The 22,500-nt window shown below is 43.8% G+C and overlaps 3 protein-coding genes across 8 annotated transcripts; 2 read left to right on the top strand and 1 right to left on the bottom strand.

The window, feature by feature from the left end:
- The first annotated feature begins 1,917 nt into the window (after nucleotides 1-1,917).
- On the top strand, nucleotides 1,918-16,252 carry LOC121300624 (KN motif and ankyrin repeat domain-containing protein 3-like). Of its 6 annotated transcripts, none has more exons than XM_041229238.1 (12): nucleotides 1,918-1,998; nucleotides 8,531-8,638; nucleotides 8,890-8,980; nucleotides 9,257-11,188; nucleotides 11,471-11,570; nucleotides 11,717-11,917; nucleotides 12,175-12,265; nucleotides 12,579-12,798; nucleotides 13,431-13,573; nucleotides 13,936-14,136; nucleotides 15,008-15,106; nucleotides 15,655-16,252. In XM_041229238.1, exons 3-12 carry the CDS (start codon nucleotides 8,944-8,946, stop codon nucleotides 15,703-15,705), a joined length of 3,075 nt encoding a protein of 1,024 aa, XP_041085172.1. In that variant the 5' UTR covers nucleotides 1,918-1,998; nucleotides 8,531-8,638; nucleotides 8,890-8,943; the 3' UTR covers nucleotides 15,706-16,252. The 6 variants fall into 6 exon arrangements, with proteins under 6 accessions (XP_041085172.1, XP_041085176.1, XP_041085173.1 ...); XM_041229239.1 differs by having other exon boundaries at nucleotides 1,969-2,082; nucleotides 8,576-8,638; XM_041229237.1 differs by having other exon boundaries at nucleotides 1,969-2,082.
- Nucleotides 16,253-16,463: 211 nt separating this feature from the next.
- LOC121300627 (40S ribosomal protein S28) lies at nucleotides 16,464-18,463 on the bottom strand. Its single transcript, XM_041229245.1, has 4 exons — nucleotides 18,309-18,463; nucleotides 17,633-17,680; nucleotides 17,060-17,185; nucleotides 16,464-16,571 (listed from the first exon to the last, which is right to left on the bottom strand). The coding sequence occupies exons 1-3, from the start codon at nucleotides 18,345-18,347 to the stop codon at nucleotides 17,063-17,065; spliced, it is 210 nt and encodes a 69-aa protein (XP_041085179.1). The 5' UTR covers nucleotides 18,348-18,463; the 3' UTR covers nucleotides 16,464-16,571; nucleotides 17,060-17,062.
- A 228-nt stretch (nucleotides 18,464-18,691) lies between these two features.
- LOC121300626 (NADH dehydrogenase [ubiquinone] 1 alpha subcomplex subunit 7-like) lies at nucleotides 18,692-20,093 on the top strand. The gene is made up of 4 exons (XM_041229243.1): nucleotides 18,692-18,825; nucleotides 19,151-19,200; nucleotides 19,285-19,434; nucleotides 19,747-20,093. Exons 1-4 carry the CDS (start codon nucleotides 18,775-18,777, stop codon nucleotides 19,841-19,843), a joined length of 348 nt encoding a protein of 115 aa, XP_041085177.1. The 5' UTR covers nucleotides 18,692-18,774; the 3' UTR covers nucleotides 19,844-20,093.
- The last annotated feature ends 2,407 nt before the right edge of the window (nucleotides 20,094-22,500 follow it).

Genomic DNA, 22,500 nt, shown 5'->3' with positions numbered 1-22,500 from the left:
ACCTGTTCCCAGGGGCACTAATACCAGCTGCACATGCGCAGTCATTGTAAATCTAACCTGCAGAAATTCTATTGAAACCAGTGGTAACCAGCTGGCATGATGTCACAGCACATCTGCCATCTTAGTGAAGGAAAGGACTTGCATATTGTGATTACATCTTGGGGAACTAAATGTTTTCAGACAAAAAAAAAAAAAAAAACTTTTATAAAATCCTCTAAAATTATAAATAATGCGCCTTTAAAAAAAAAAAACTCTGCTCTGGCAACACTGCGGCTGCTTCCTCCTTGTGATTCACAGTCTGCTGCTCCCCCTAGTAGCCTTCCCTAGGCACAGCCAATGAACGCAGCCGGTGTGCGGGTGTGTCTGATGTAGTTGGAGGCACAGGTAACAGGGAGCTATTTTTATTAACTAAGTAGTGACGGATCTAAATACTGCCATCCTTTAAGACTATATAAACCCTACTGGTGTCCTCGATTTACAGTGAAAGATACTCGAAATGGAAAACCACCCCAGACACGTGTCAGTACGTAGGTGTAAAAAACAATGACGTGCTAATTGTACTCACCTTATTCACACAGTGTAATAAGAGAAGACAATGGTGCCCTCTGCTGGAGGTTGAGTGTATTGCATGACGTCTGCACAGCCAGGTTCTACAGCAGGATTCTTACACTTAACTGTGATCCACTACATTTGATGATATCCAAAAAAGTAATATTAAGGCTAAAACAGCTTACTCTTTCTTTCTTTCTTTCTTTCTTTCTTTCTTTCTTATATTTACTGCAGTTTACTTACTGACATTAATATGTATTAACTCAAAATAGATCTTTAGAAAGGGTTAAATCTGGGAAAATGTCAGGTTTTTTTTTTTTTACTTCTAAAGGGCAGATTTGTCTCTCTCACATTATGTCTCTCTCTCTCTCATTCTCTCATTCTCTCTCTTTCTCATTCTCTCCCTCACGCTCAGTAGCAGTTAAAAGGTTGATCGTGTTGTGCCGAGTTCTGTTGGCTCCGGTGAGGTTTCTGCTTGTTCATTTGTGGACCCTTCGGTCGTTACTGACCTGACAGGAACCGCGCTGTGTTTCGAGACACTAGTTTAGAGCAGTGGTCTCCTTCACTCCAGGTCTTTATTCCAACAATGTTCAAAATAGTTTAATTGAACCAATTAAACCTCCACCCAGACTCCGAAGTAGAGCATTGCATCATTTTAAACCTGGACTGGGAATGCAGAAAGAAGTAGTCTGAAAAACTAGCCTGTCCTAACAGCGCTCCAGCCCAGGGGTACAGTGCATATATATGTTATATATATATATATATATATATATATATATGATATAGATATATATATATATATTAAGATATATTATATATATATACCTTATCCTGAATACAGCTTTTGTTTAATGTCAGCTTAAGTTAATTGTAAACTAGTATGACTAAAACTTCAAGGGTTAAAAAAAAAAAGGAAGAAGCAAACGCGTATATGTTTTTGTGTGCCTGTAATGACATCAGCAAAAATCTTAAAGACATTATTCTTGAGGGATTATTTTAGGTGAAGACCAGCCTGCCGAGAAATAATATCAAACACGTTTGATTTCATGCTCAGAAGATACACTTTTACGTTGTATCGGCGTTTACCACTTAAAAGGACAGCAATACATATCCTTGGAAAAGTGGAAAGCCCCTTGTCACAAGCGGCTGTGTGCTTGATAGTATTCCCCGGGCGTTTTTTGGGATAGAGCCGACACAGTTCTTGTCTCATTCGCTCTGTGCTACTATTGGTCGCAAGTTTATACCTCCCGGCAAACTATTGGTGTTGTCTTCAGTCTGTCACAAAATCAGGAAAGTTTTCCTCCAACTTTATCTGCGAAGAATAGGGTGGGAATGTGCTGGTGTGTGTGTGTGTGGGGGGGGGGGGGGGGGGGGGATTATTCCCACATACAGTACTTTACATGACCCGCTGGGATCTGTTTCACTTCGTGGTCAGCTAGGCAAGCTAAGGTAAGGAAGAGAAGGCAGTGCTTTTCAACACGCATACAAAGAAAGAAAGAAAGATGGAAAGAAAGCGGTACTTTGTCGCTGTCGGTGAGTCTTTTAAGCTGAAGTACAGTAACGTGGGCAGCCTGGATGCAGCTGCGCTCGCTGTTTGAGTTTGCGTTACGAGAAAAGGGCAGCTAGAGCAAAGCCTATGTTAGTCAGAGATGAATAACAGTTCCCTCGCCGAGCTTATTACAGTAAAGCCACCACTAGCTTGGGAGGGACTGAGGAAGTATATTGCGCTCCATTGTTTAAAAATTATTATTATTTTATTTCAAAAGGTGCCCATTGATTTAGCTGTGGCATTATCTGTTATTTGAAAATCGAATTCAATAGTAGTCTGTGGTCAGTATGGAAAGGCGGTCCAAGGTGCATAAGATGAACAGGACGGTAGACATAACCGCGGTTTATCTACAGGTTAAATAATAATAATAATAATAATAATAATAATAATAATAATAATAATAATAATAATAATAATAATACAAGTAAATGCTATGTGCTACAGTCGTTCTAAGTATAATTGTACAGTATTACACAGGGTGCAGTACTTGGCTCCGCAATGCATAATGTAGCCACCTCTACCAACTAGGACATATTAACGTCCTTTTTATTATTATTATTATTATTATTATGAATGCCACCACGCACGGCGCACCCAGTTTGTTTGCGCGTACAGTAATGGTAAAGGGCTTCATAGTTTATACTTTGTTGTACGCGTATTACCGTCTGCACATGTATTGTATTGCATTGTGTTGCTGTCTCTGTTCTACGTGGTTGCCGCAGGCTACAGAAAGTTTATTGTATCGCCAAATGCGCAATGTTGTGCTGTCCTGTTCTGGGGAGCGTCACTAGCGTGCCAGAAACACAAAACAAAACGATTCCGTAATTTAAATTCTATGACCTGTGGTTTTCTTTTTACCCTTTCATAAGATGATGTTTTTTTTTTTCTTCTTGTTTGATTTGGGAGTTGTTTCTAAATGTTCTTTCCAGAATTTTTCAACTTCAGCTGGTTGGGTGGATGTATTATGTATTTATTTTGTGTTTCCTCTCTGTGGACGCAGACCCAAGTAGACGCCCACCTCAGCCGCGTTTCCAATACAAAACTAAATGAAGGTCCTTTCAATGAAGCCTTCAAAAAAACAGCAACCCCAAATGAAGGATGCCGCAGTCCTCTTTATACTTACAGCTGTCGCCAAAGCAATACTCTGCAGCCAGTGCTAGATAGTCTACAGTGTAAGGGCATGGGTAAATGAAACTGCGATTAAGCGTGGAATACGAAGTCAGTGAAAACGAAACTATGATACATTGACTTTACAGGAATTGGAAAAACATGATAAACTACAACATTTCTTATAAAAGTTTACCACATCATTTTTTACACAGCATGCTTTGTACAGTTTTCCCATGGGTACACTGTGCATTTACCATAGTTTAACGTGGTTTGTCATGTTTATTAATAAGCTTTAACATGCCTCGCTATTCTTTACCATGCGTATTACCTGTGCTACCGTGCTTTCACTATGATTTATTACCAAAGAGAGCTTGTATATGGGTAGTTTTTTTTTTTTATTTTTTATTACGGGACATTGATTATAATTGCAGTGTGACAAAAAATATTTACAGTGAGGTTGGTGGTTGGATAATCCATCAGCCTCTAAAAACATTAAGGGGACCAGTATAGGTTAATTGTTATTGATCAATCCCAGTCAAGCAATCTGTGTGCAACAGTAAGTGTGTGGAAGGCAATGCTTCATTCCCAACAAGCCAGTGACATTCCAAGCAGTCTGTGCTGAGGAAAGGATCCCTGGAGCCTTAAGAACAGTGGGTGCCCTGCACTATGCTACTCCTTACTGACTGAGGACTGAAGCAAGCTGGGATGAATCCATTGCCTGTGAATAGAGAGGATCAGGCAGCACCACAGTCTGAAGCTCACTGTCTCACTCTGCTACATGCCACAAGTTGAACCTGTCTGTTATGGTACAAGGGTGTCTTGTGAGCGCTTTGGGTGGGCAAGAGGAAAGCGCAGCCAAGCTGTCTCTCAGAAAAGACACTCTGTTACCATAAGAGACCGGGTGAACCGTGCGGATTGGAAAAAGAACACAATACATCAGTGCTTTACTATTTTTTTGTCTGATGGTAGTCTACTGTGCAGAAAACAACACTTCTGGGGAAAATAAGATATTCTAGATGTATTAAGTGTCTTCTCAGGACAGGTGCACACAAGGATTGCTTGCTGTCATTGGAGACTGCACGAGGATGGATTCAATGCATGTGAAAAGGGAGAACCCTGCCTGCCTGTCTGCCTGTCTGCCTGTCTGTCTGTCTGTCTGTGTGTTTCTGCTTGTGAAAGCTCACTCTACAGGACAGATAGATGTAGTTGTCCTCAAGCACTGTACCGCACTATGAAAAAGGACTCACAGGGTCATATTTTCAGAGTGTTTGTTCTCTTCTTTAATTAACTCCTTCTTAACAAAATGAGAAATCAACACCTTGAGAGAGCTTCAGAGGGATTCTGTTGTTTTGTTGTCTGGCACTAGTTTTGTAACTTTAACAGGCATTTTACCTCTTTATATATAAAAAAAATAAAGTCAGAGGTTACTACAGGCAGTGCAGCGCTCCAATGTCGGGGAATGCAGAGTCTTTCCCATAGACAGAATGAGTCTGCACTGTGAGATTGATTGAGTGCCTCACACTGAAATTCGCATTGACTGGATTCTCACCCTAGCAGGTTAAAAACATGTACCTGTTCGGACAAGCCTGTGCCAAACACACACTGTGTCAGAGCTCAGTAATACCCTGCATTGTTTTAAAACAGTCCTAATTCTGCATGATTGCTAACTCCTAGAACATAGTGTGCACTTGTAATTCACTATGCTTTACAAGACTTTGCTATGCTGCAGAGTTAAACCTGTATATCTGCACTGGAGGAAATTATAATTAAATCTAGCTCATTATTTAAGAAGCATTTTGCAGTTTTACCACATAGGTATAAATAATAGTCTTTATAGCAGTCTTAACTTGTTACTCACAGGGTTAAGAATCTACGTCAATTATTGAAACACAAGCCTCTTGCACAATTGTTGCATGCATGCATCTTGCACGCATGCCATAATTATTAAACACAATTCTAAAATGCATCAATATCAACTTGCTCTTGCCTGGCCTGACAGGAAGCAGGTTCTTTGATGTGATTTACCGTTTGTTTGTTGTACAAGAGCCTAACTGCAATTTGCTTTGAAAGCAAGAATTTACAGACATTTTATGCTGTCTGGTCGTGACTTAAACTAACAGGGAGATGCAACTTCTGTCAGGTATCCGAGAATTGACAGAACAAGTAAGTAAGTCATGCGAAGGGCAGCCTGTCACAGAGGGCGTTTCCAGTTTGTCTGGCGTACGTGAAAGGAATTTAAAATAAATCAGGAGTGGGTTTAGAAGCTTTCAGATAGACCCAGTTAGGACTTGGAAAGACGACTGGGCACACTGCTCGCAACGGCAATGAAGGAATAAACGTGCAAGAGAGGTAAAAGCCAGATAAAAAGGAAGAGGTGCTTTAAACAGACGGAAATAGCTGCTCCAGAATACCGAGCCTCTTGAAAGAACGAATTGAATCTGCAGTCCTGGGAGTCTGTTTAAACACACTTGGCTGAGATCAGCTGTTCAACCCAGAATTCAATTATGCAATAGCAAGTATAAACAAATAGACATTTAGATTTTGGCCTGTATCATTTTGACCTTTCGAACCTTATCTTTAACCCTTTGAAGTCTAATGAGTAGCCCCTATTTTAGATCGGTGTTTGTGAAGCTTGGAGCATAATTCAGGGCTGTCCAACAGACTGCTCTTTGATTTAGAAATGAAATATTTAAGGCTGGTAATATTTGTAAAGAATAGAGATGAAACTGCTGTTTTTGATTGGGAATTAAGTAAAAAAAAAATGCAACAAAACTAACACGTTTAGTTGTGCCTTGGTGTCATTATCAGTGTCCTAAATTGATTTGTAATTTACTGGCTCTTTTCAGAATGGCTTATTCAGACATGCAGGCTGGGCAACTGTGCTGTAGTGTAAGCACATGAAAGACTTCTATAGTAGAAGCATGTGTAATGCACAGTTAACTGGCAAAATGTGCCATGCTAATGACAGCTGCATTCTCAATGTCGACAGGCTTGTCAGGTCTTTCCTAAGTGGCTGGTGAAGGTTCCAAATCGCATGCAGTTAATCAAGATACAGATGCTTAGGTCAACAGCAACACCATTCCTTTGTTAATTGTCCCAATTGGACTCTGTGGCTTGGTCTGGCGTTGCTCAGTCCTGTTGCAGAGTGCACCCACCCCCTTCCCTTCCCTTCCTGCAGCCTTATTCACTGGGTGACATTTCAAACTGTGAACTCTAGTCCTTGGAGAGAATTGTGGAAACAAGGGAACCTCAGAGAATGTGCCTGCGCCTCTTTTGCAAATAATATCCCATTGTGGAGCCAGCATGAATATCTCCTATTGTGTGCAGACTCGCGAAAATACAGGGAGGTTAATGGCCCTCACGTGACAGGGTGCCGTGCAGATTGTCACCACAGATCTAATGAATATATATATATATATATATATATATATATATATATATTTGGTATTTCATTTTCTACAAGAGAAACTGCAGCCTTTGTAAGCCAAAGGTCTGGACTTGGGTTCTGAAAAGCCCAGCCTGGCTGACAGAATTTAAAATCAGCCTTGGAAAGAAAGCTGCAAGGGGCCCATAGCCCTTTCGCTGCCTCTGTTGTGTAATTTTAGTGGAGTTTTTCCCAGCCTGAAGCTGTGTCTCTCCCTGGCGGTCAGGAAGTGGCTCCCCGTTTGTGATGGCTGTCCTGGCAGCCGCAGGCCTGTTTTTCCAAACAGAACAATAGGATCGTCATCGGGGGCAGGGGAAACTGCATCAGAGCCTGCTTCCCTTCAGGAAACCACAGATTGGGAACGAGAGGCAGGGGGTGAGAGAGTGCAGGTGCCTAACACACACTGAAACCTTGATAAGAAATCACTTTGATAAGAGAGAATAGCACCAAATATACAAGGATAAATACTTATCAATACTTGAACAAATATGCACTCAGGGCAAGCAGCAAACAAAGTCAGATATACTGCACAGTAAGTTGCTGCCAGTTTTGTGCAGAACCATTGCTCCCTAAGAAATAGACACCCATTGTTACTGGCTGTAGCCATGGTAGCTTTTTTTTTTACATTAATTATCAACGAATATAATTTACTAATTGACCTATATGAAACCTGTTAACCCATTTCCTGTCGGGATTTTAATGTTTTTCCAAGCTCAAAGTTGAACAGACACACTGAGAAGTCCAGGCTCTTGCATTGATAAAATAGTGCCAGTGAAATGTGTGGAACAATTTCCCTCTACAGCGTAAGTGTGTGTGTGTGTGTGTGTGTGTGTGTGTGTGTGTATCTGGCAGAGACACATGCATTGCAAGGCTTGTTCGCTTCCAAAGCCTTTGTGAAGTTCTCTCTCTCACACGCTGTCTCAAACCTCTGCTTCCTTGAGGTGGAGACATTACTTCAGCTTTCCAAAACACAGAGATTGTTATCCAAACTCTGCGAAGGGGCCCAACCCACACGCCTCAATCGATTGTCAGATCCTAATCCAATTGGTGGTTCCATCAAATAGAACTGATCGCCATCTCTTGGCAAGGCCTGAATTACGTAGTTTGCATGGGTGTGCCTCATGGCTGTGCTGAGTCTGTGTGTTTGTGTGTGTGCGGGGTTTAAAAGCGAGGCTATGGTCAGTTTTGCAGAAGGATACAGTTGTTTTGTTTGTGTACCCGTTATGTGTAGGTAAGTACATCAATCAATCAATCAATCAATCTATTTTATATAGCGCCTTTCATAGTGGACCACCATCACAAAGCACTTTACAAGATGCAGTAACAACAAGAAAATCCATAATACTTTAAATACAGAGAAATGCATAATACATGACATAACACCAGCAGCTGTAATATTGATTACAAAGGGAGAAACCTTTCCATTGATATAACTAGATACTCTTGCAATGGTGTGACCCGTTAAACACTCAATGTGGAATTGCCATTGACTGGTGCTCGATTGTAAACCGAGGGAAGCTTGTCTTAATTTGAAATCAACACACTAATGAATGGATTTATTAAATCCCTGCTGATAAGTGCTTTTAAAAGAGATTCTAAGTAGGAGCAACTGGCAACTGCACACCCCCTAATGAGAAATGCAGCTGTGTTCCATTCTATTGTCATTGACGGTAATGCTGTAGGCATCAGCTAATGATTCAGCTGGAGTTTCCTCAGTCGCGTTATTGAGAGCAGTGAGTTCAGCTTGTAGAGATACTCGAGGAGGGGCTGCAAGTCCCAGCCTGGTCACTGAGCTAGGAAATAAGAATGAAGGGAACAGTGGAATTTGCCCGGGGGTGGAAAGGAACGGCACAGTGTTTTGTTAATTTTTAAAAAAAAAAAATTTTCCCTGCCTGCAGGAGTGCTGTGCTGACAAGAGTGTCTCCGGCTGTCGTGTTTTCCAGGGTATGTTGTGATCTGCAGCCCAGAGAGAAGCGCTGTGTCGGAGTGAAGGAAAGATCATTGTGGTGTGTGTCCTCTCAGTGTTTGGTGTTTTCCATTATGTTTTCTTTCTTTCAATTTTTTGCCATTAGGTTAGCAAAAAGCTTTTCCCCCCTCAGTCTAGTCTAGTTAATTGCTGTGTTATTGGCACAGCACATCAAACAACACCATTTTTTTTTTTTTACTAAACCACAGTTTTTAAATGAAGCTAACTACATTTCTGACTTCCTGACTGCATTATACCAGCAGCAGCTCAGAGGCCTGTTTTGTTCCTCAGGTGGCGAGCTAACTCTTTCACGGCTGGCTTCAGAACGCGTGCTGGAGAAGGAAGATGACTCAGTCCGTGCAGCTCAACCAGAAACCTCCAGGTAGGCAGCTGAAACACAGCACTGTCTCTCCCTTGGCAAAGACAGCACAACAGCATTGAGTTTCCATAGACTCTTTTAATGCATGTCTTTATATAAAATGAATATAACATCAGCAGAGGTTGAAAAGCACAGGAAGAAAGCCAATTTGAAATTAAGATTGTTTGTGAAGACATTCTTTTGTTGTATCAAAAGATCTGGTCATTTGTACCAGTTATCTACAGCCAGGTCTGCTGTTCCAGTCTTACTCTCTTCCCTTTCCTTCTGTTTCTCCTCCAGACCTGGGAGCCCCATTCCTGTACAAGACCCAGGAGGAGGCTGACCAGGGCGGCTCCTATTCCGTACAGACTCCCTACGGATTTGAGCTGGACCTAGACTTCCTCAAGTATGTGGAGGAGATCGAGAGCGGGCACAAGCTGCGTAGGGCGCCCCTGCACATGCGACGGGGGTCACGGGCCTCCAAACCTGCCTCGCAGCCCCAGCAGAGCCCTGGGGGTGGGGGCCAGATCAGCAGCTGGACCTCCACAGAGTCGCTGTCCTCCTGTGCCAGCGAGGAGGGGCGTGTGCCTCCTTTGCCCCCGCCTCGAGCCCGCACCATCTCAACTCCCTCTGAGAGCCACCCAGTCTCCCCTCCGCCTTCTAATAACTATCCAGCCTCTGCGAGTGTCAACCTGCCCCCCCAGCCGTCAGCATGCAACCCAAGAGTAGAGAGGACCTTGCTGGAGACCAGTCTCCGCTTGGCGCAGGAACAAACTCAGCTTCATACTCAGCTTCGAACTCTGCTGCACAACGGCCCCTGCCTTCAACTGGATGACCCCCCCAGAGCTGGCTTGGGTCCTAGAGGAGCTGGAAGATCCACCGCTCCTTTGAGTCCAGCCCCAGACTTCGTTGCTTCCTCTTCTTCCCTGAGCCCAGTCCAGGCTGTTTGGTCCCGGACAAGCCCCCTCAATTCAGGCAGGAGTACCCCGGCTTCTGCTGCGGCTGCTCAGGTGGCACACCAAATCCCGCCAACCCAACTCCAGACGGTGCGCGAGCAGATGGCGGCCGCCCTCCGGCAGCTGAAGGAGATGGAGGAGCAGGTCAAGGGGGTCCCGGCACTGGAGAAAGAGATCGGCGAGCTCCGGGAGGAACGAGAGAGGCTGCTGGTCGCGCTGAAAGAGAAGACAGGAGGCGGAGGGTTGAGTCAGAGGTCCTGTAGTACAGGGGAAGGAGAGGGAGGAGAAGGAGAGGCCCATAAGAGAACGCCCCTAGTGCCTAACAACGTGAGGCAGAGCAAGCTAGCAGACCTGCGTAGGCTGACAGAGAAGTTCGGAGGGAGCGTGGGAGGGAAGGAGGAGAAAGAAGAAAGAGAACAGCACCCACAGAAAAGTGCAGTGACAGCAGCTGCGGTGGTGGAGGTTGAGAAAACGTCGGTAGCAGTAGGTGATGCTCAGAGGCTGGAAGACACAGTGTTTTACTACCGATCAGAAGTAAGGGAAGTTGGGGAGGGAACGGATGCTGTAGAGCTTTGCGAGGCAGGGGTAGGAACAGAGGAGATCAAGGCATGCGAGGCTGGGATTAACGTGAGCGTAGAGACACGGGAGGCCTCGGTCTGGGTGATGGAGTCTCTTCTGGGGCTGCGTAGCGAGGCTGAGCAGGAGATTGAAATCCTGCACGACACCATCCAGAACCAGCAAGAAACCATCCAAGCACTGGAGAGCCTTCTAACCCAGGCTGACCAAGAACTAGCAGCCATGCGGTCCCAGGAGGACAAGCGAAAGCCCAAGGCGACCCAGGATGAGGGTATCCAGGCCTGGCCAGAGACAGCCAGTGTCCAGGTCGAGGCTGTGGTCTCACTAACCAGCAAAGGAGTGGGTGGAAGGGAAGACTGTTCAGAAAATATGCGCAGCGTGGCCATCGACTGCCGCTGTGAGGTGAAGGAGACAGGAGTGGGGCCTGACCCTGCTCCCCAACCGAAGGACCAGGAGGTCCAGACTGATGAAGAGAGAACTACTAACAAAACCAGCACTGGGAGCCAATGTGAGCCTCCACAAGGGGAGTTAGAGAAGGAAGATGTCCAGACTACTCCAGCCACAGTCCTGCAGCGAGAGGAGGCAATGCAGGAGAAGAGGCGAGTGACCACATGCCAAGGCGCGGTCAGTTTGAAAGCAAGACCAAGGAGGGGAGACGAGGAAGAGGGGAAGAAGATTGCCGCCCTCAGCACAGCTACTGGTGAGTGAGGAGACTGGTGGGGAGTCTTGGGGTTTTTATGATTTAGTTGCACAAAGCACTGCACAGAATTATTGTTCTGCTTATTGACTTGATAACGTGATCGAAAACCGACAGCAACCCATGTGTGCAAGTAAGTGGGAAGACACTTGGGTTTGATGAGATGTGACTGTCAGAGGAGTTTTACAGGTTCTGGCTCTGAGCATGTAACAATAAAAACCTCTCCTCTGTTCTTCTGCTGCACTCAGACACTGCCCTTTCTCAGCTATCTGTCTCCCCCCGCAGGTATGCCGAAATCCATCATGAAGAAGAAAGGCAGCTCCAGCACGGGCGAGCCAGGCGGCAGCAAGAAAAGCCTACAGTTCGTAGGGATACTCAATGGAGGGTAGGCTGCAGAACAACTTGGAGTAAATAGCTTTATAATAGCTTAATATATATATATATATATATATATATATATATATATATATATATATATATATATATATTAACAGTCATTAAAAAAGTGCCGTGTTTGGGGGCCCTCCTCAGGTATGAGTCAACGTCGAGCGAGGAGGAGGAGGAGGAGGAAGAGGGCAGCTCTTCAGGGGGAGGGGACAGCACGGACAGCAGCGACAGGGAGGCGGGGCCCCTGATCGAGACCTCGGAGGACGAGCTCAACGTCAACATGGAGGACAGCGACAGCGACGCTGAGCAGACCAGACCAGAACAAAACGGGGACGTGAAAGAAAAGTAAGGCTTCTGCTTCTGTACTGCACTGAGACACTACTGGAGTCGAAACATTTGTCAATGAATTTTAATGTAGTATTTCTATACTTTGACATTTAAACAAATTCACATTTAAGATGAATGGATTTTTAAGATTGTCTTACCAGCGTTGCATTTCCACTGGAGTAACCACAAAATGCCAGCATACAAGGGCTTCTCTTTCCATACGAAGCTCCCCTGGCGCAGTGCAATGTGTTAAACAGGACGTCAATGCGTTGCAGGTTCGAGCTGAGTAAGAAGATGCGTGAAGCCTGTCTGATTCTGAAGAACCACCTGAACGATGACATCAATGCTTTGAAAAGCAAGGAAGTGGTAGGCCTCCCCGGGATCTTCTGGATCTGAACTCCCCTCATCCAGCTGACTTTAAAATGCTGTCGACAGTAGTACCTTAGTGTTGAGTAAATACTACCAGAACTCTTCCATATTCTTTTGATCTGCAATTACTGTAGTTTTGAAACTTAATTTGGTAAGGGAAAGCCCCAAACACACACTTACCTATAATTGGTCTCACCCCCAATAGGGAGTTTTGATTGTCCACACACGCAGGCAATCATCTCTTTCCTGGGTTCAAGGTGTTTTCCTGATGATTGGAGTGTTCTTTTTGAGCGTTACTTCTTTCCTCCAGCTGTCCAGCACGCACACAGTCCAGAAGGAGTGGTTCTTGGTGTCCAGCTCCCGGAGAGCTCTCTCCGCCCACGTGGCAGACTACCTGATGGCGTTCTCCGAAGTCTCGCCCGCGCTGCTGCGCCACGTGGTCAACATGGCGGACGCCAATGGCAACACGGCACTCCACTACAGCGTCTCGCACTCCAACTTCGCCATAGTGGGGCTGCTGCTGGATACCGGTCAGTGACAGGCTCTCTCTCTCTCCATGGGTACAGTACGGGCACACATTCTTCTTGGCAATGAGAAGAGACCTTTTAAGCTCTAGCTAGCCTCAGGAAAGGATCTGATTGGTTCTTTACAGTAAGTGTGCATGTATTGTTCCCAGGTGATTCCTGTCTTCTATTCTGAGCATTTCCTCACCCCCCCCATTGGTTCCTTTCCTGTCTGTGCTGAGGTTGAAACAGTTCCACAGTTCATTGCATCTGTTCTGCCGTGTGTGCGGTAGCATGATCTTGATTTGGTCTCCTTGTGTGTTCTGCTTAATGTCATGCAAACGAGGACAGCAGTAAGTGCATCCATGTGCAGTCTTTAACCTGAAATTACACTAATGTTCCACCATACATTTAGTTGTTGTTTCTTTGATGATTACCTTGACCAAGGTTTAGAGGTTATGTATTGCAAACTATAGCTTTGGCCAAAAGTTTAGCTTTAACACATTCTGTTTCATAAAGTCGAATTATTATGCATCAATCCTAAAATTTGAGGTGATGCAAATCTTTTGGCCAGAGCTGTACACTCTCCATAGCAAGGCAGGCTGGCCGTCCATTCGGAAGTGAGTAACTCCAGTCTCCCCCTCCTGTCCCTCTGTCAGGTGGGTGCTGCGTGGATCACCAGAACAAAGCCGGCTACACAGCCATCATGCTAGCAGCGCTGTCTGCAGTTCAGCTGGAGGAGGACATGAAGGTCATCAGGAAGCTGTTCAGCCTGGGCAACGTCAACGCCAAAGCCAGCCAGGTGGGGGCGCTATTACAAGAATTCACTACCCAAGTCTCGAATCCAAAGCTCGCCTCCCAATCAACCAAGAACACCAGGCAGGTTTAATACCTGTTATAGCAACTTAGCCTTATTAAGTTTATACAAAAATATTGCTTAAACATCCTAGGCCCTAGTTTTACATTGCAGTCAGTACTGTGGCACAGGCTCCTGTGGATGTGTTCTTTTCAGGTTCCTCAAAGGCAGGGCTAGCCAAAGTTGGCCGTTCCACTCCTGGTCTTTGTTCCAACCCTGTCCTAAATTGAACCAATTAAACCTCCATCCAGACCCTGCAGTAGTTAATTATCTCGTTCCACCTTCCTTCTCCCTCCCTCTCCCTGCAGGCTGGGCAGACTGCGCTCATGCTGGCAGTGAGTCACGGGCGCCAGGAGATGGTTCGAGCGCTGCTGGACTGCAGCGCCAACGTCAACATCCAGGATGACGAGGGTTCCACGGCGCTGATGTGCGCCTGCGAACACGGGCGCACCGAGATCGTCAAGCTGCTCCTGGCACAGCCAAGCTGCGACGTTTCCATCGCAGACAATGTAAGAGCACCGCTGTGCCGGGTATCTCTCTGAAGGCATGGCTAACACGACCGGCCATCCAGATTTTTAACAGGGTTTCATAATATTACTGTTTAGGACGTGCTGAAAGCAGTTTTAACTACAGTACAATCTTTTTTAAAATGTGGATATTAAAAGTCTAATAGACTCGAGTTTTGTATGTTTTATAAACAGTGGGTACATTTGTGGGAAATGTGTGGTATCTGCTTTTTTTTTTTTTTTTAAGTCTATCAAAATTTTGCATCACCTAGAATTTTAGGATTGTAACATTTTTGTTAATGCAACATTATTCAGCAGGTTGCACTCGACTTTAAAAAGCAAAATTTGTTAATTCTATAGATACAAAACCTTTGGCAAAAGCCGTAGATAACAACACCTGCTATTTACAATATAAAGCTCCTGTTCAGAAACTTCCAGAAACTTTTTCCAGCTCCCTTCACTTAATGGCTGATGTTGAGTAACATGGTTGGTATGTGCTTAACATCAATTAGCAATGCATGTATTATGTATCAAAGGGAAGCAGCTGGGCACTGGTGGGAGTGAGAAATTGACATTTAAGTGTTTTAACAGAAGGGATTAGATACAGTAAATTGGGGGATTATTCTACATAGGGAGCAGGATGGGGTTAACTCTTTGGTTGCCATGACTCACTACCAGATTTAGTGATAATGTATAGTTTAGAGGAATTGTGTATTGATTACGGCACCAAAACAAGTTATTTCCCTTAAAACAAGGTAAAATTGTGTATCACAAAAATTTCAGGGTCTGTTCCATCTCCCCTGAAGAGTTTACACTGGTGTAGGTGAGACACTGCCAGGTCCCTCAATCAGTGATCCCTCTCCCTCCCCTCTAGGATGGCAGCAATGCTCTCTCAATCGCGCTGGAGGCTAAGCACAAAGACATCGCCGTGCTGCTCTACGCTCATAAGAACTATGCCGAGTCTCAGGCAGCTGTGAGTATCAGCTATGAGCTGTGAATTCTCTTAATCATCGCAGGGCAGTTTTGGAGTCTTAAGGGGTGCTCACACCTCGCTTTGTGTTGCTGCAGCCCTGTTCACACCGAAGGTGGCAGGGAAGGAAAGTAGGCAGGCTTCACCCATGAAGACAAAAAGTCAAAGATGCCATTTACCTAAAAGCTGTATCGATACGCACAGAAACCCTGTGGAGTACCTGGAGTTAAACTTACAAAGAGCTTTTTCAATCAGAAACAGTTTAAGGGAGATCACTGTCACGTATAACTATTCATAGACCCTGATCGTTCCATCTCGACACTGGCAGCCCTCCTTGCATTGACTTGTCAGTCTGCATCCTGGTAAAGTGCTGTGTTGTACAGCTCTTGATACGCATGGGAAATGGGGCAACGTGAATGCTGTACTTTGTAGTGCAGACTTAAGAATATTAACTGAAAACTGCCGTCTCATTACCAATAAGCCCAATATTGTGAACAGAGGAAACCTGGTCTCTTCTTGCTGCTTGATTGCTTATTCCCTTTGTATTGCAGGACACACCAAAGACCACCATGAAAAGCTACACCAGCCAAACAAGACCATGACTTGTTGAATAGCCATGGCCCAATACTGTGCCAAAGTGGGGCTGATAACTGGACCGAAGAGGATTAGCCCAAGACCACCAACCTGCACTATACTGAAATATATATGTAGCCATACTAAAGCAATATATACATATATAAACTTGTATGCATATTTAATACAGTAACCTTTCTTTATATACAAATCATCCATTTCCAAAAACAATTGTATTCCTCTGTAACCGAGAATCATTTGTTTACAACATTGCTATAATATTGTGTACAATAGCGCTGAAGCTGGCTTTATTGAATCTGGAAAGACATCCATCAAAGTGGTGCTGTAAGTTTATTATCCAGTTCTGAAGACCTCTACTCAGCTTATACAAAAGCAAGCCACGTACAATAACCAAAACCTGTAGGATTCAAACACTCATCTCTCATGTCCACCCTTATATAAGAAACAAGTAAAGTCATTACAGTAGGATAACGCACTAACACCTGTTTATACACTGTAAAAATTATATTTGTATTTCAGTTTTGATATGAGCTTTGAATAAAAAAAATCTAAACTGCACTGTCTACTTGCAACTGCGTGACTGACTTAATACTGCAGCTGCTATTTCAATACATAGCATTTGAAATATTAACTACTACTTTTAGTTTGTCGTATTCTTTAGTGCCAACTCTGGACCATAAACGAGGACGCAGACTAAAGCAAAACTGCACTGATTATGTGGTGGTTGGTTTTATTAACTCAAGTAATAAAGACCCAGAAAAACTGCTTGAAATCACACCCATTTTATTGTCAATTGCCAAAGATATTGTACAGAAGAGCGGTAAACAGTTGACCAGGCACATCAGTCTGGGTTGCTTCTCATCTTTCTAAAGAACTGCAATCAAATAAGAAAATGGGGTTAGGATTGCATGACAAAATAATGAACCCAAAACAAAAAGGTGGAAATCCACATTGTACTTTCATTCTTAGACAGACATGCAACATGGTTAGTGAAGCCTCACACACACATACAGGAAGCATTGGAAACGACCTGGATTCATGCTGTATCCTCCTTGGACACTGTGCTAAATACAGATTTCAAATGAATATTTAGGCGAACTCCAAAACCTGGACTGGTTATAGCCATCTGGGAATGCAGTCAACAAGTCGTCCTTTAGAGTTTTACTGAAGGAGCACTACTAATACAAGGCTGGACACTCGCTACACTTCACTTGAAACTAAATCAGTAAGTGTAGCAGAGTTATCCAACTTCAGGTGGCTTGTTTGTATTTGCAGGGAGTAACATGCAAGTGAGCCGCTGAAACTCCCCAAAGCCGCGTGGAGCCTGGTGAAGGTATATACACAAGACGACGAGCTTCTCACCTCCTATCGCAGCCTCCTGGCTTCCCTTTCAGACTCCAGCAGGGTGAGGACATCCCCTTCCCTCACTGGGCCCTTCACGTTCCTGATAATGGAGCGGTTGCTATCGTCCATGAACTCAACTCGCACCTAAGAGCCAAATAAAACATGCACCTAAGTTAGAGAAAAAATGTAAGCGATCTAGTTTTACAGTCAACATTTATCCTCGAGTTTGATTAGCAGTCAGCTTAATATAACTTTAAAAGTTGCATCACATGAACAAAAAAAAAAACACCACAAACCGAAGCGGTTCACAAGGTATTTTGGGTGTCAAGTCTTTCAGGACAATACAAAAGCTTTTTGGAGATAACAGAACACACACTGTTCACTACTGCTGAAAATCTATGAATTTCACACTGTACTAGAAAATACAGCAGGCTATGGCAACAAATATCCGTCAGGTCTAGGATTACAAACGATTCAACACCATTCAGGAATGACATTTAAATTCCATGTGACTTTTAGGTCTTATTTGAAATGCACAGGAAAGAAGGCTTCATAATTCTAACAAGGTGACTCAAGGACCCCTTGCTTTACCTGGGTACACTGTCCCTGGGAGCCAGTTCTTCCAAGAACCTTGGTGACCTGCGAGAAAGACACAAATATATACAAGTTAATTATTTCGCCTACATTACCTGTGCATCAGGCACAAACAGAAATTAGTGCGACCTAGTGCAGAGCCACTGCAGCCTCAATTCGCATTACGCTGCACATGACAAGCAGTTACAACACACGTGTATTCAAATCATAATACAATTAATAAAATGACCCACGTCTGCGAAATGTGAATTTATTAGGCATCTGTAAAAATAATGAACTGGTCGCTATTTAATGTATTGTCTTTTGTATACACCAGACCACATGTATAAAGTACTGTACGAGTGTTTCATGTCTTTCAGCTTTGAGTAAAAACAAAACTCACAAAATCTCCATATGAATCGCGTTCATACATTAAACGAATAACGTGTGAAAAAAGCAGAAAGAGCGAGTGCTGAGAGCGCCTCTTGACTTATCAAAGCAGGCAGACGCCGATGGAAATGAACAGCGAGCGCCCATCACGCGTCTGCCCACATGGCGGCGGTTTGTCGCTCGTTTACCAGACTACACCCCGTCGAAAACAGAAAAGCGAGCGATTGCTGGTTAACACTGAAACGTGCTTGATTATTCTGCGGCGGGACGGTACAGTAAAAAGCGGTCTGAGTAGCTTTCTTACTCTGGCAAGCTTAATGGGCTGCACACGGCTGGCGTCCATGATGGCGGCTCGATGCAGAAAGGGGGTCACGTGGGGCGAAGACGCGTATTTATAACCCGCAAACAAACCTGCGTGAATTTATTTTCACTTAAATATCTAGCTTTTAATTGTGAAGCTCTTTCTCTGAATCCTCTCTCGGTTTTAAAAATGAAGACCCGGGAAGACAAATATAAATAGACAGCTTCGCGCTCCCAGCGTGCACTACGGGGAACTCCGCCCAGGTCCAAATTGATATTTATCAAAACAATATACAAACAATCAATTCCTCATTAAAGTCAATTGTTAGCCTTCGTTAAAAAAACAAAAACAAAAACAAAAAAAAACAGTCGATTAACAAATAATTATTAAATAACTGAAAAAATACGTCAAAAACTACAATGCCGTGCCTTCCCAGGATGCCCCGCGAGTCTTGCCCTTGACAACAGCGATGGCGTCTGCTACCAGAATCATACAGAGACTCCGAAACTGGCTTTCGGGGGTAAAGGACGTCTTTAGCTGAGATTTAAAACTGCGAGCAATTTATTTGTAGTATGGCCACACCGCTATCTGTATTCGCCAGTGATTGGTGCAGAGATTGCTATTTATTTACATCAAATCAAATACGATTATTACCTGTTACTTTTTTTTTTTTCTAGCAAACACACGTCTTAATAAATGCATTGTTGCCCATTGCTGGCATTAGTTTAACATGAAACCACGTAGGCGTTGATGCTTTTCCAAATCCAATATAATATTAATGGTGATGTCTTATTGTATCGTGCTGTCATCACTTTGTTGACGGTGAATGTTTTGTTTTGTTGCAGCAAGACCTCCAATCGAAACTGCAGCTACGGTACACAGAGATCACCAAAAGGTAAATTAATCCAATAATAATAATAATAATAATAATAAAGCAAATGTGATCATTTCTTCAAATGCGGTATTTGTAATTTTGCAGGACCCAGCCTCCCCCCAAACTCCCACTCGGACCCAGCCACAAGTTTGCCCAAAACTACTACTGCCTGCGTGACGGACGCCGGGAGTCTGCCCCGCCGACAGTGCTCATGTCCCCCTATAAGGCTCTGGCTGCTGGAACACAAACTGGCAGGTGAGTGTTTTAGATATAGACGAGCCAGCTAAGAGAATTTGAATACTATAAGATTTAAATAAGGCCTATACCTAACCCAAGCACTAATCCACTCAAAGAGAACGTTCATCTGTTTGAATCCAGTTTTACACTGGCCTGTTATTCTGCACCTATGCCCCGGCATTTGTATATGAGAGATTCATATTTTAAAATGAACATATTTGTTAACCTGCCACACCAGTGTCACCAAGTTTAGTAACGGTCGCAAGAATCCTAAAGGTAAAGCTGTATAACTTTTCTGTTCACCTGCAATGTATTTTTTATTTATTTTAGCCAAGAATCTGGGGTAACTGTTGCTGCCAAGCGCCCGGTAATCCCCGGGCCACCACCTAGGAAATGGGAGCTTTCCAAGGATGAGCCTTACCTGTAAGAGGAACAGAGAGCCTTCGCTTCCCAAACACGTATATCCCCAACACTGTCACCCAGCACTGCACTTGGCAACCTGATTACTGACTTGGTTCTGTTAAAGTTGCCGCTGGTAATAATAAAAACTGAGAGCGGCTGGATGGATCATCAGAGTGCCCTGTCCCTGTCCTTAGCTGGAGCTTGTTTCATATTGTATCATATTGACTTCTAGCATCAAGTAAGATGCTGAATTGAATAAATGTATTATATCTATACACAGATGTGCGTGTTGACTTTGCTGTGTGCCTTTATTTTAATTATTTATGTAAGCTGGTGAGAAGAAACGTCATTAACAAGGGTGTATCCGGGGGCCTTCAAAACAAGGAGCAGCGGCACTGAAGACACGCCTCACATAAAACACGTACAGTACAACCTGATAACAAGACAGGCTTGCTATTAGGACGTTCAAAACTACATCCTTGGCGGAGGTATTTTATTATCAGTTAGGAAACGGATACAAATTTGGCACTAGATTCTACAGCCAGGGTACATTATTATTATTATTATTATTATTATTATTATTATTATTATTATTATTATTCCTTAGCGACCATAGATGATAATAGTTTCTCGTTTGGTCTGGTCTACTCGAATGAGCCACCCACACTCACACACATACACAAGACAGGCGGGTCGTGTCTAGTGAGAAGTTGTGAGGAGGGCTTGATTAGGGCGGGGTTTGATAATTTATCACCAATGTTTTAAAAGACTTGCAAACCTTGAGCATTAGCCGAAACGTTTGTCTACTTGACTTCGTGTCTTACACTTTTAGTCTATACATACAGGCGTGTTCCTGAACAGATTTCAAGTGCCCATGCACGCTGCAATTAACCCTGTCCTATAATGAGAAGCCCACAAAACAAACACGTTTTTGTCAATGTAATGTGTAAAATTAGAAATGTAACGTAAACACAAAACAAGCAAAACAATCAGATCATCTCACTAATATTCACACTTGCATCTGATTACGTGACTTCTAACCTATATAAGGCTGCCATTAACCCGTATTATCAAAATGAAAGGTTGTTGAAACACAAGGACATTTCTGATCAGCAGTTCTTGCGCAAAACGCATGTGCAGATTGCAGACCTGCTCCAGCTTCGCCTCTTCCGCGCGTGTGTGAGTACCTGACGTCTACGCTCCGCCCATCAGAAGCCTGTTCCAGTGAGTCTGTTGAACATGCTGCCCGTGACTGGCGTGAGGCAACTCGCAGGGATTTTTATATTTCTAAATGTGCGCTTGCGGGGCGTCACATGGGGTAAGTTTGCTAGTCTTTTTTTTTTTTTGTTGTTTTAATAATTCTGCAATTTTTGATGCGCAATTCCATTTTCAATGTTTTAAATGAAACATTTAGAGGACAGGAGATTATCAGACACAGTGTCCGCCCTCATGCCGCAGATATTGGATAGCGGTGCTGGCTTTCCCGCCCTCTCCGCTTTAGCTCTGTGTATAATTGGTCGAAAGGACTGTCCTTTGGGACGTCGCCCCCTTTTTATGTAAACTGCATTGATTCGTAATAAATGCAGTTTTAAAATATCCTCAGTTTCTTATTTAGTAACACATAATGAAACGCAGCAAGATGCCATACAATTAAGATCTATCTTGTATCAGTGTAATGTTTGTGTCGGTGCACACGCTGTGTGCCTGCACAGTGTACAGTTCATGGTTGAGATCCATACCATACACTGCACCTTGTCTTAGAGAAAACTGCAAGCATTATGACCATTGCCTTGCACAACTGTGCAAATGGAGCCAGACATTTGCAGCAAACGCATTGATGTCAGTGTAACTATATACCAGTTACGCCACCCTGTTTAAGCCCATTAAACACGAACTTGTGAGCAACTTTTTCTGGCAACTTGTTAAAGCAATTTTCACTTTGTGATCACTACATCTAAATGCTTGATTTTGAGCTGTTTTGTGGAAAATGCTTGAAAATGCACACTGCAATATCTAAATGCGTGAAAATGGGATTTAGGTAACTAACTGGTTTAGCCACTGAAAACCAATCCCTCCAGATGTCCAGCCTTGGAATTGTTGGAATTCCTGGAAACCCTCCAGCAAGTACTGGGCAACCTTGTTCAGTCACCACTCTGCAGAGTGCAATGCACCTGCTGCACTGACTCCATTGCTCATGTTTGTGTGCTGCAGGAAGCCCTGTCCTCTCATGCCAGCAGTCCCAGTTCATGTGTGCCAGTGGGGAGTGCATTCCCCAGAGCTGGAAGTGTGATGGAGATAAGGACTGTATCAGTGGTAGTGACGAGTCCCAGTGCTGTGAGTATGGGAGACTGCGATCCAGAGGAGGTTAAAAGTGTTCAGATGGTCTGAGCTTCTTGTGATGACCGGCAAATACCGTGCAGTGACATCAGAGCATAGCGGTTTGCTCCATTCCTGGTTTTACTATGAGTTTAATAATAAGACTCACCTGAGCTTGTTACCTGTACACTTGGGCTAATCGAGCTTGTATTAAAACCTGGAATGGGTGAAACTGCTGTGCAGTAGGAGTCTTATTTCTATCCTTGAACCTGTTGGTTTGATTAACATGACATGAATTTTTTATGTAGTTTCAGATACTCCCATTGCATTGGGTTACTAGAGGTATCATGCTGCATAAGATAGCAG

The sequence above is a fragment of the Polyodon spathula genome, chromosome 26 (genome assembly GCF_017654505.1).
Source record: "Polyodon spathula isolate WHYD16114869_AA chromosome 26, ASM1765450v1, whole genome shotgun sequence".
In the NCBI taxonomy this organism is placed as follows: domain Eukaryota; kingdom Metazoa; phylum Chordata; class Actinopteri; order Acipenseriformes; family Polyodontidae; genus Polyodon; species Polyodon spathula.
This window is presented reverse-complemented; position numbering and strand designations above follow the sequence as displayed.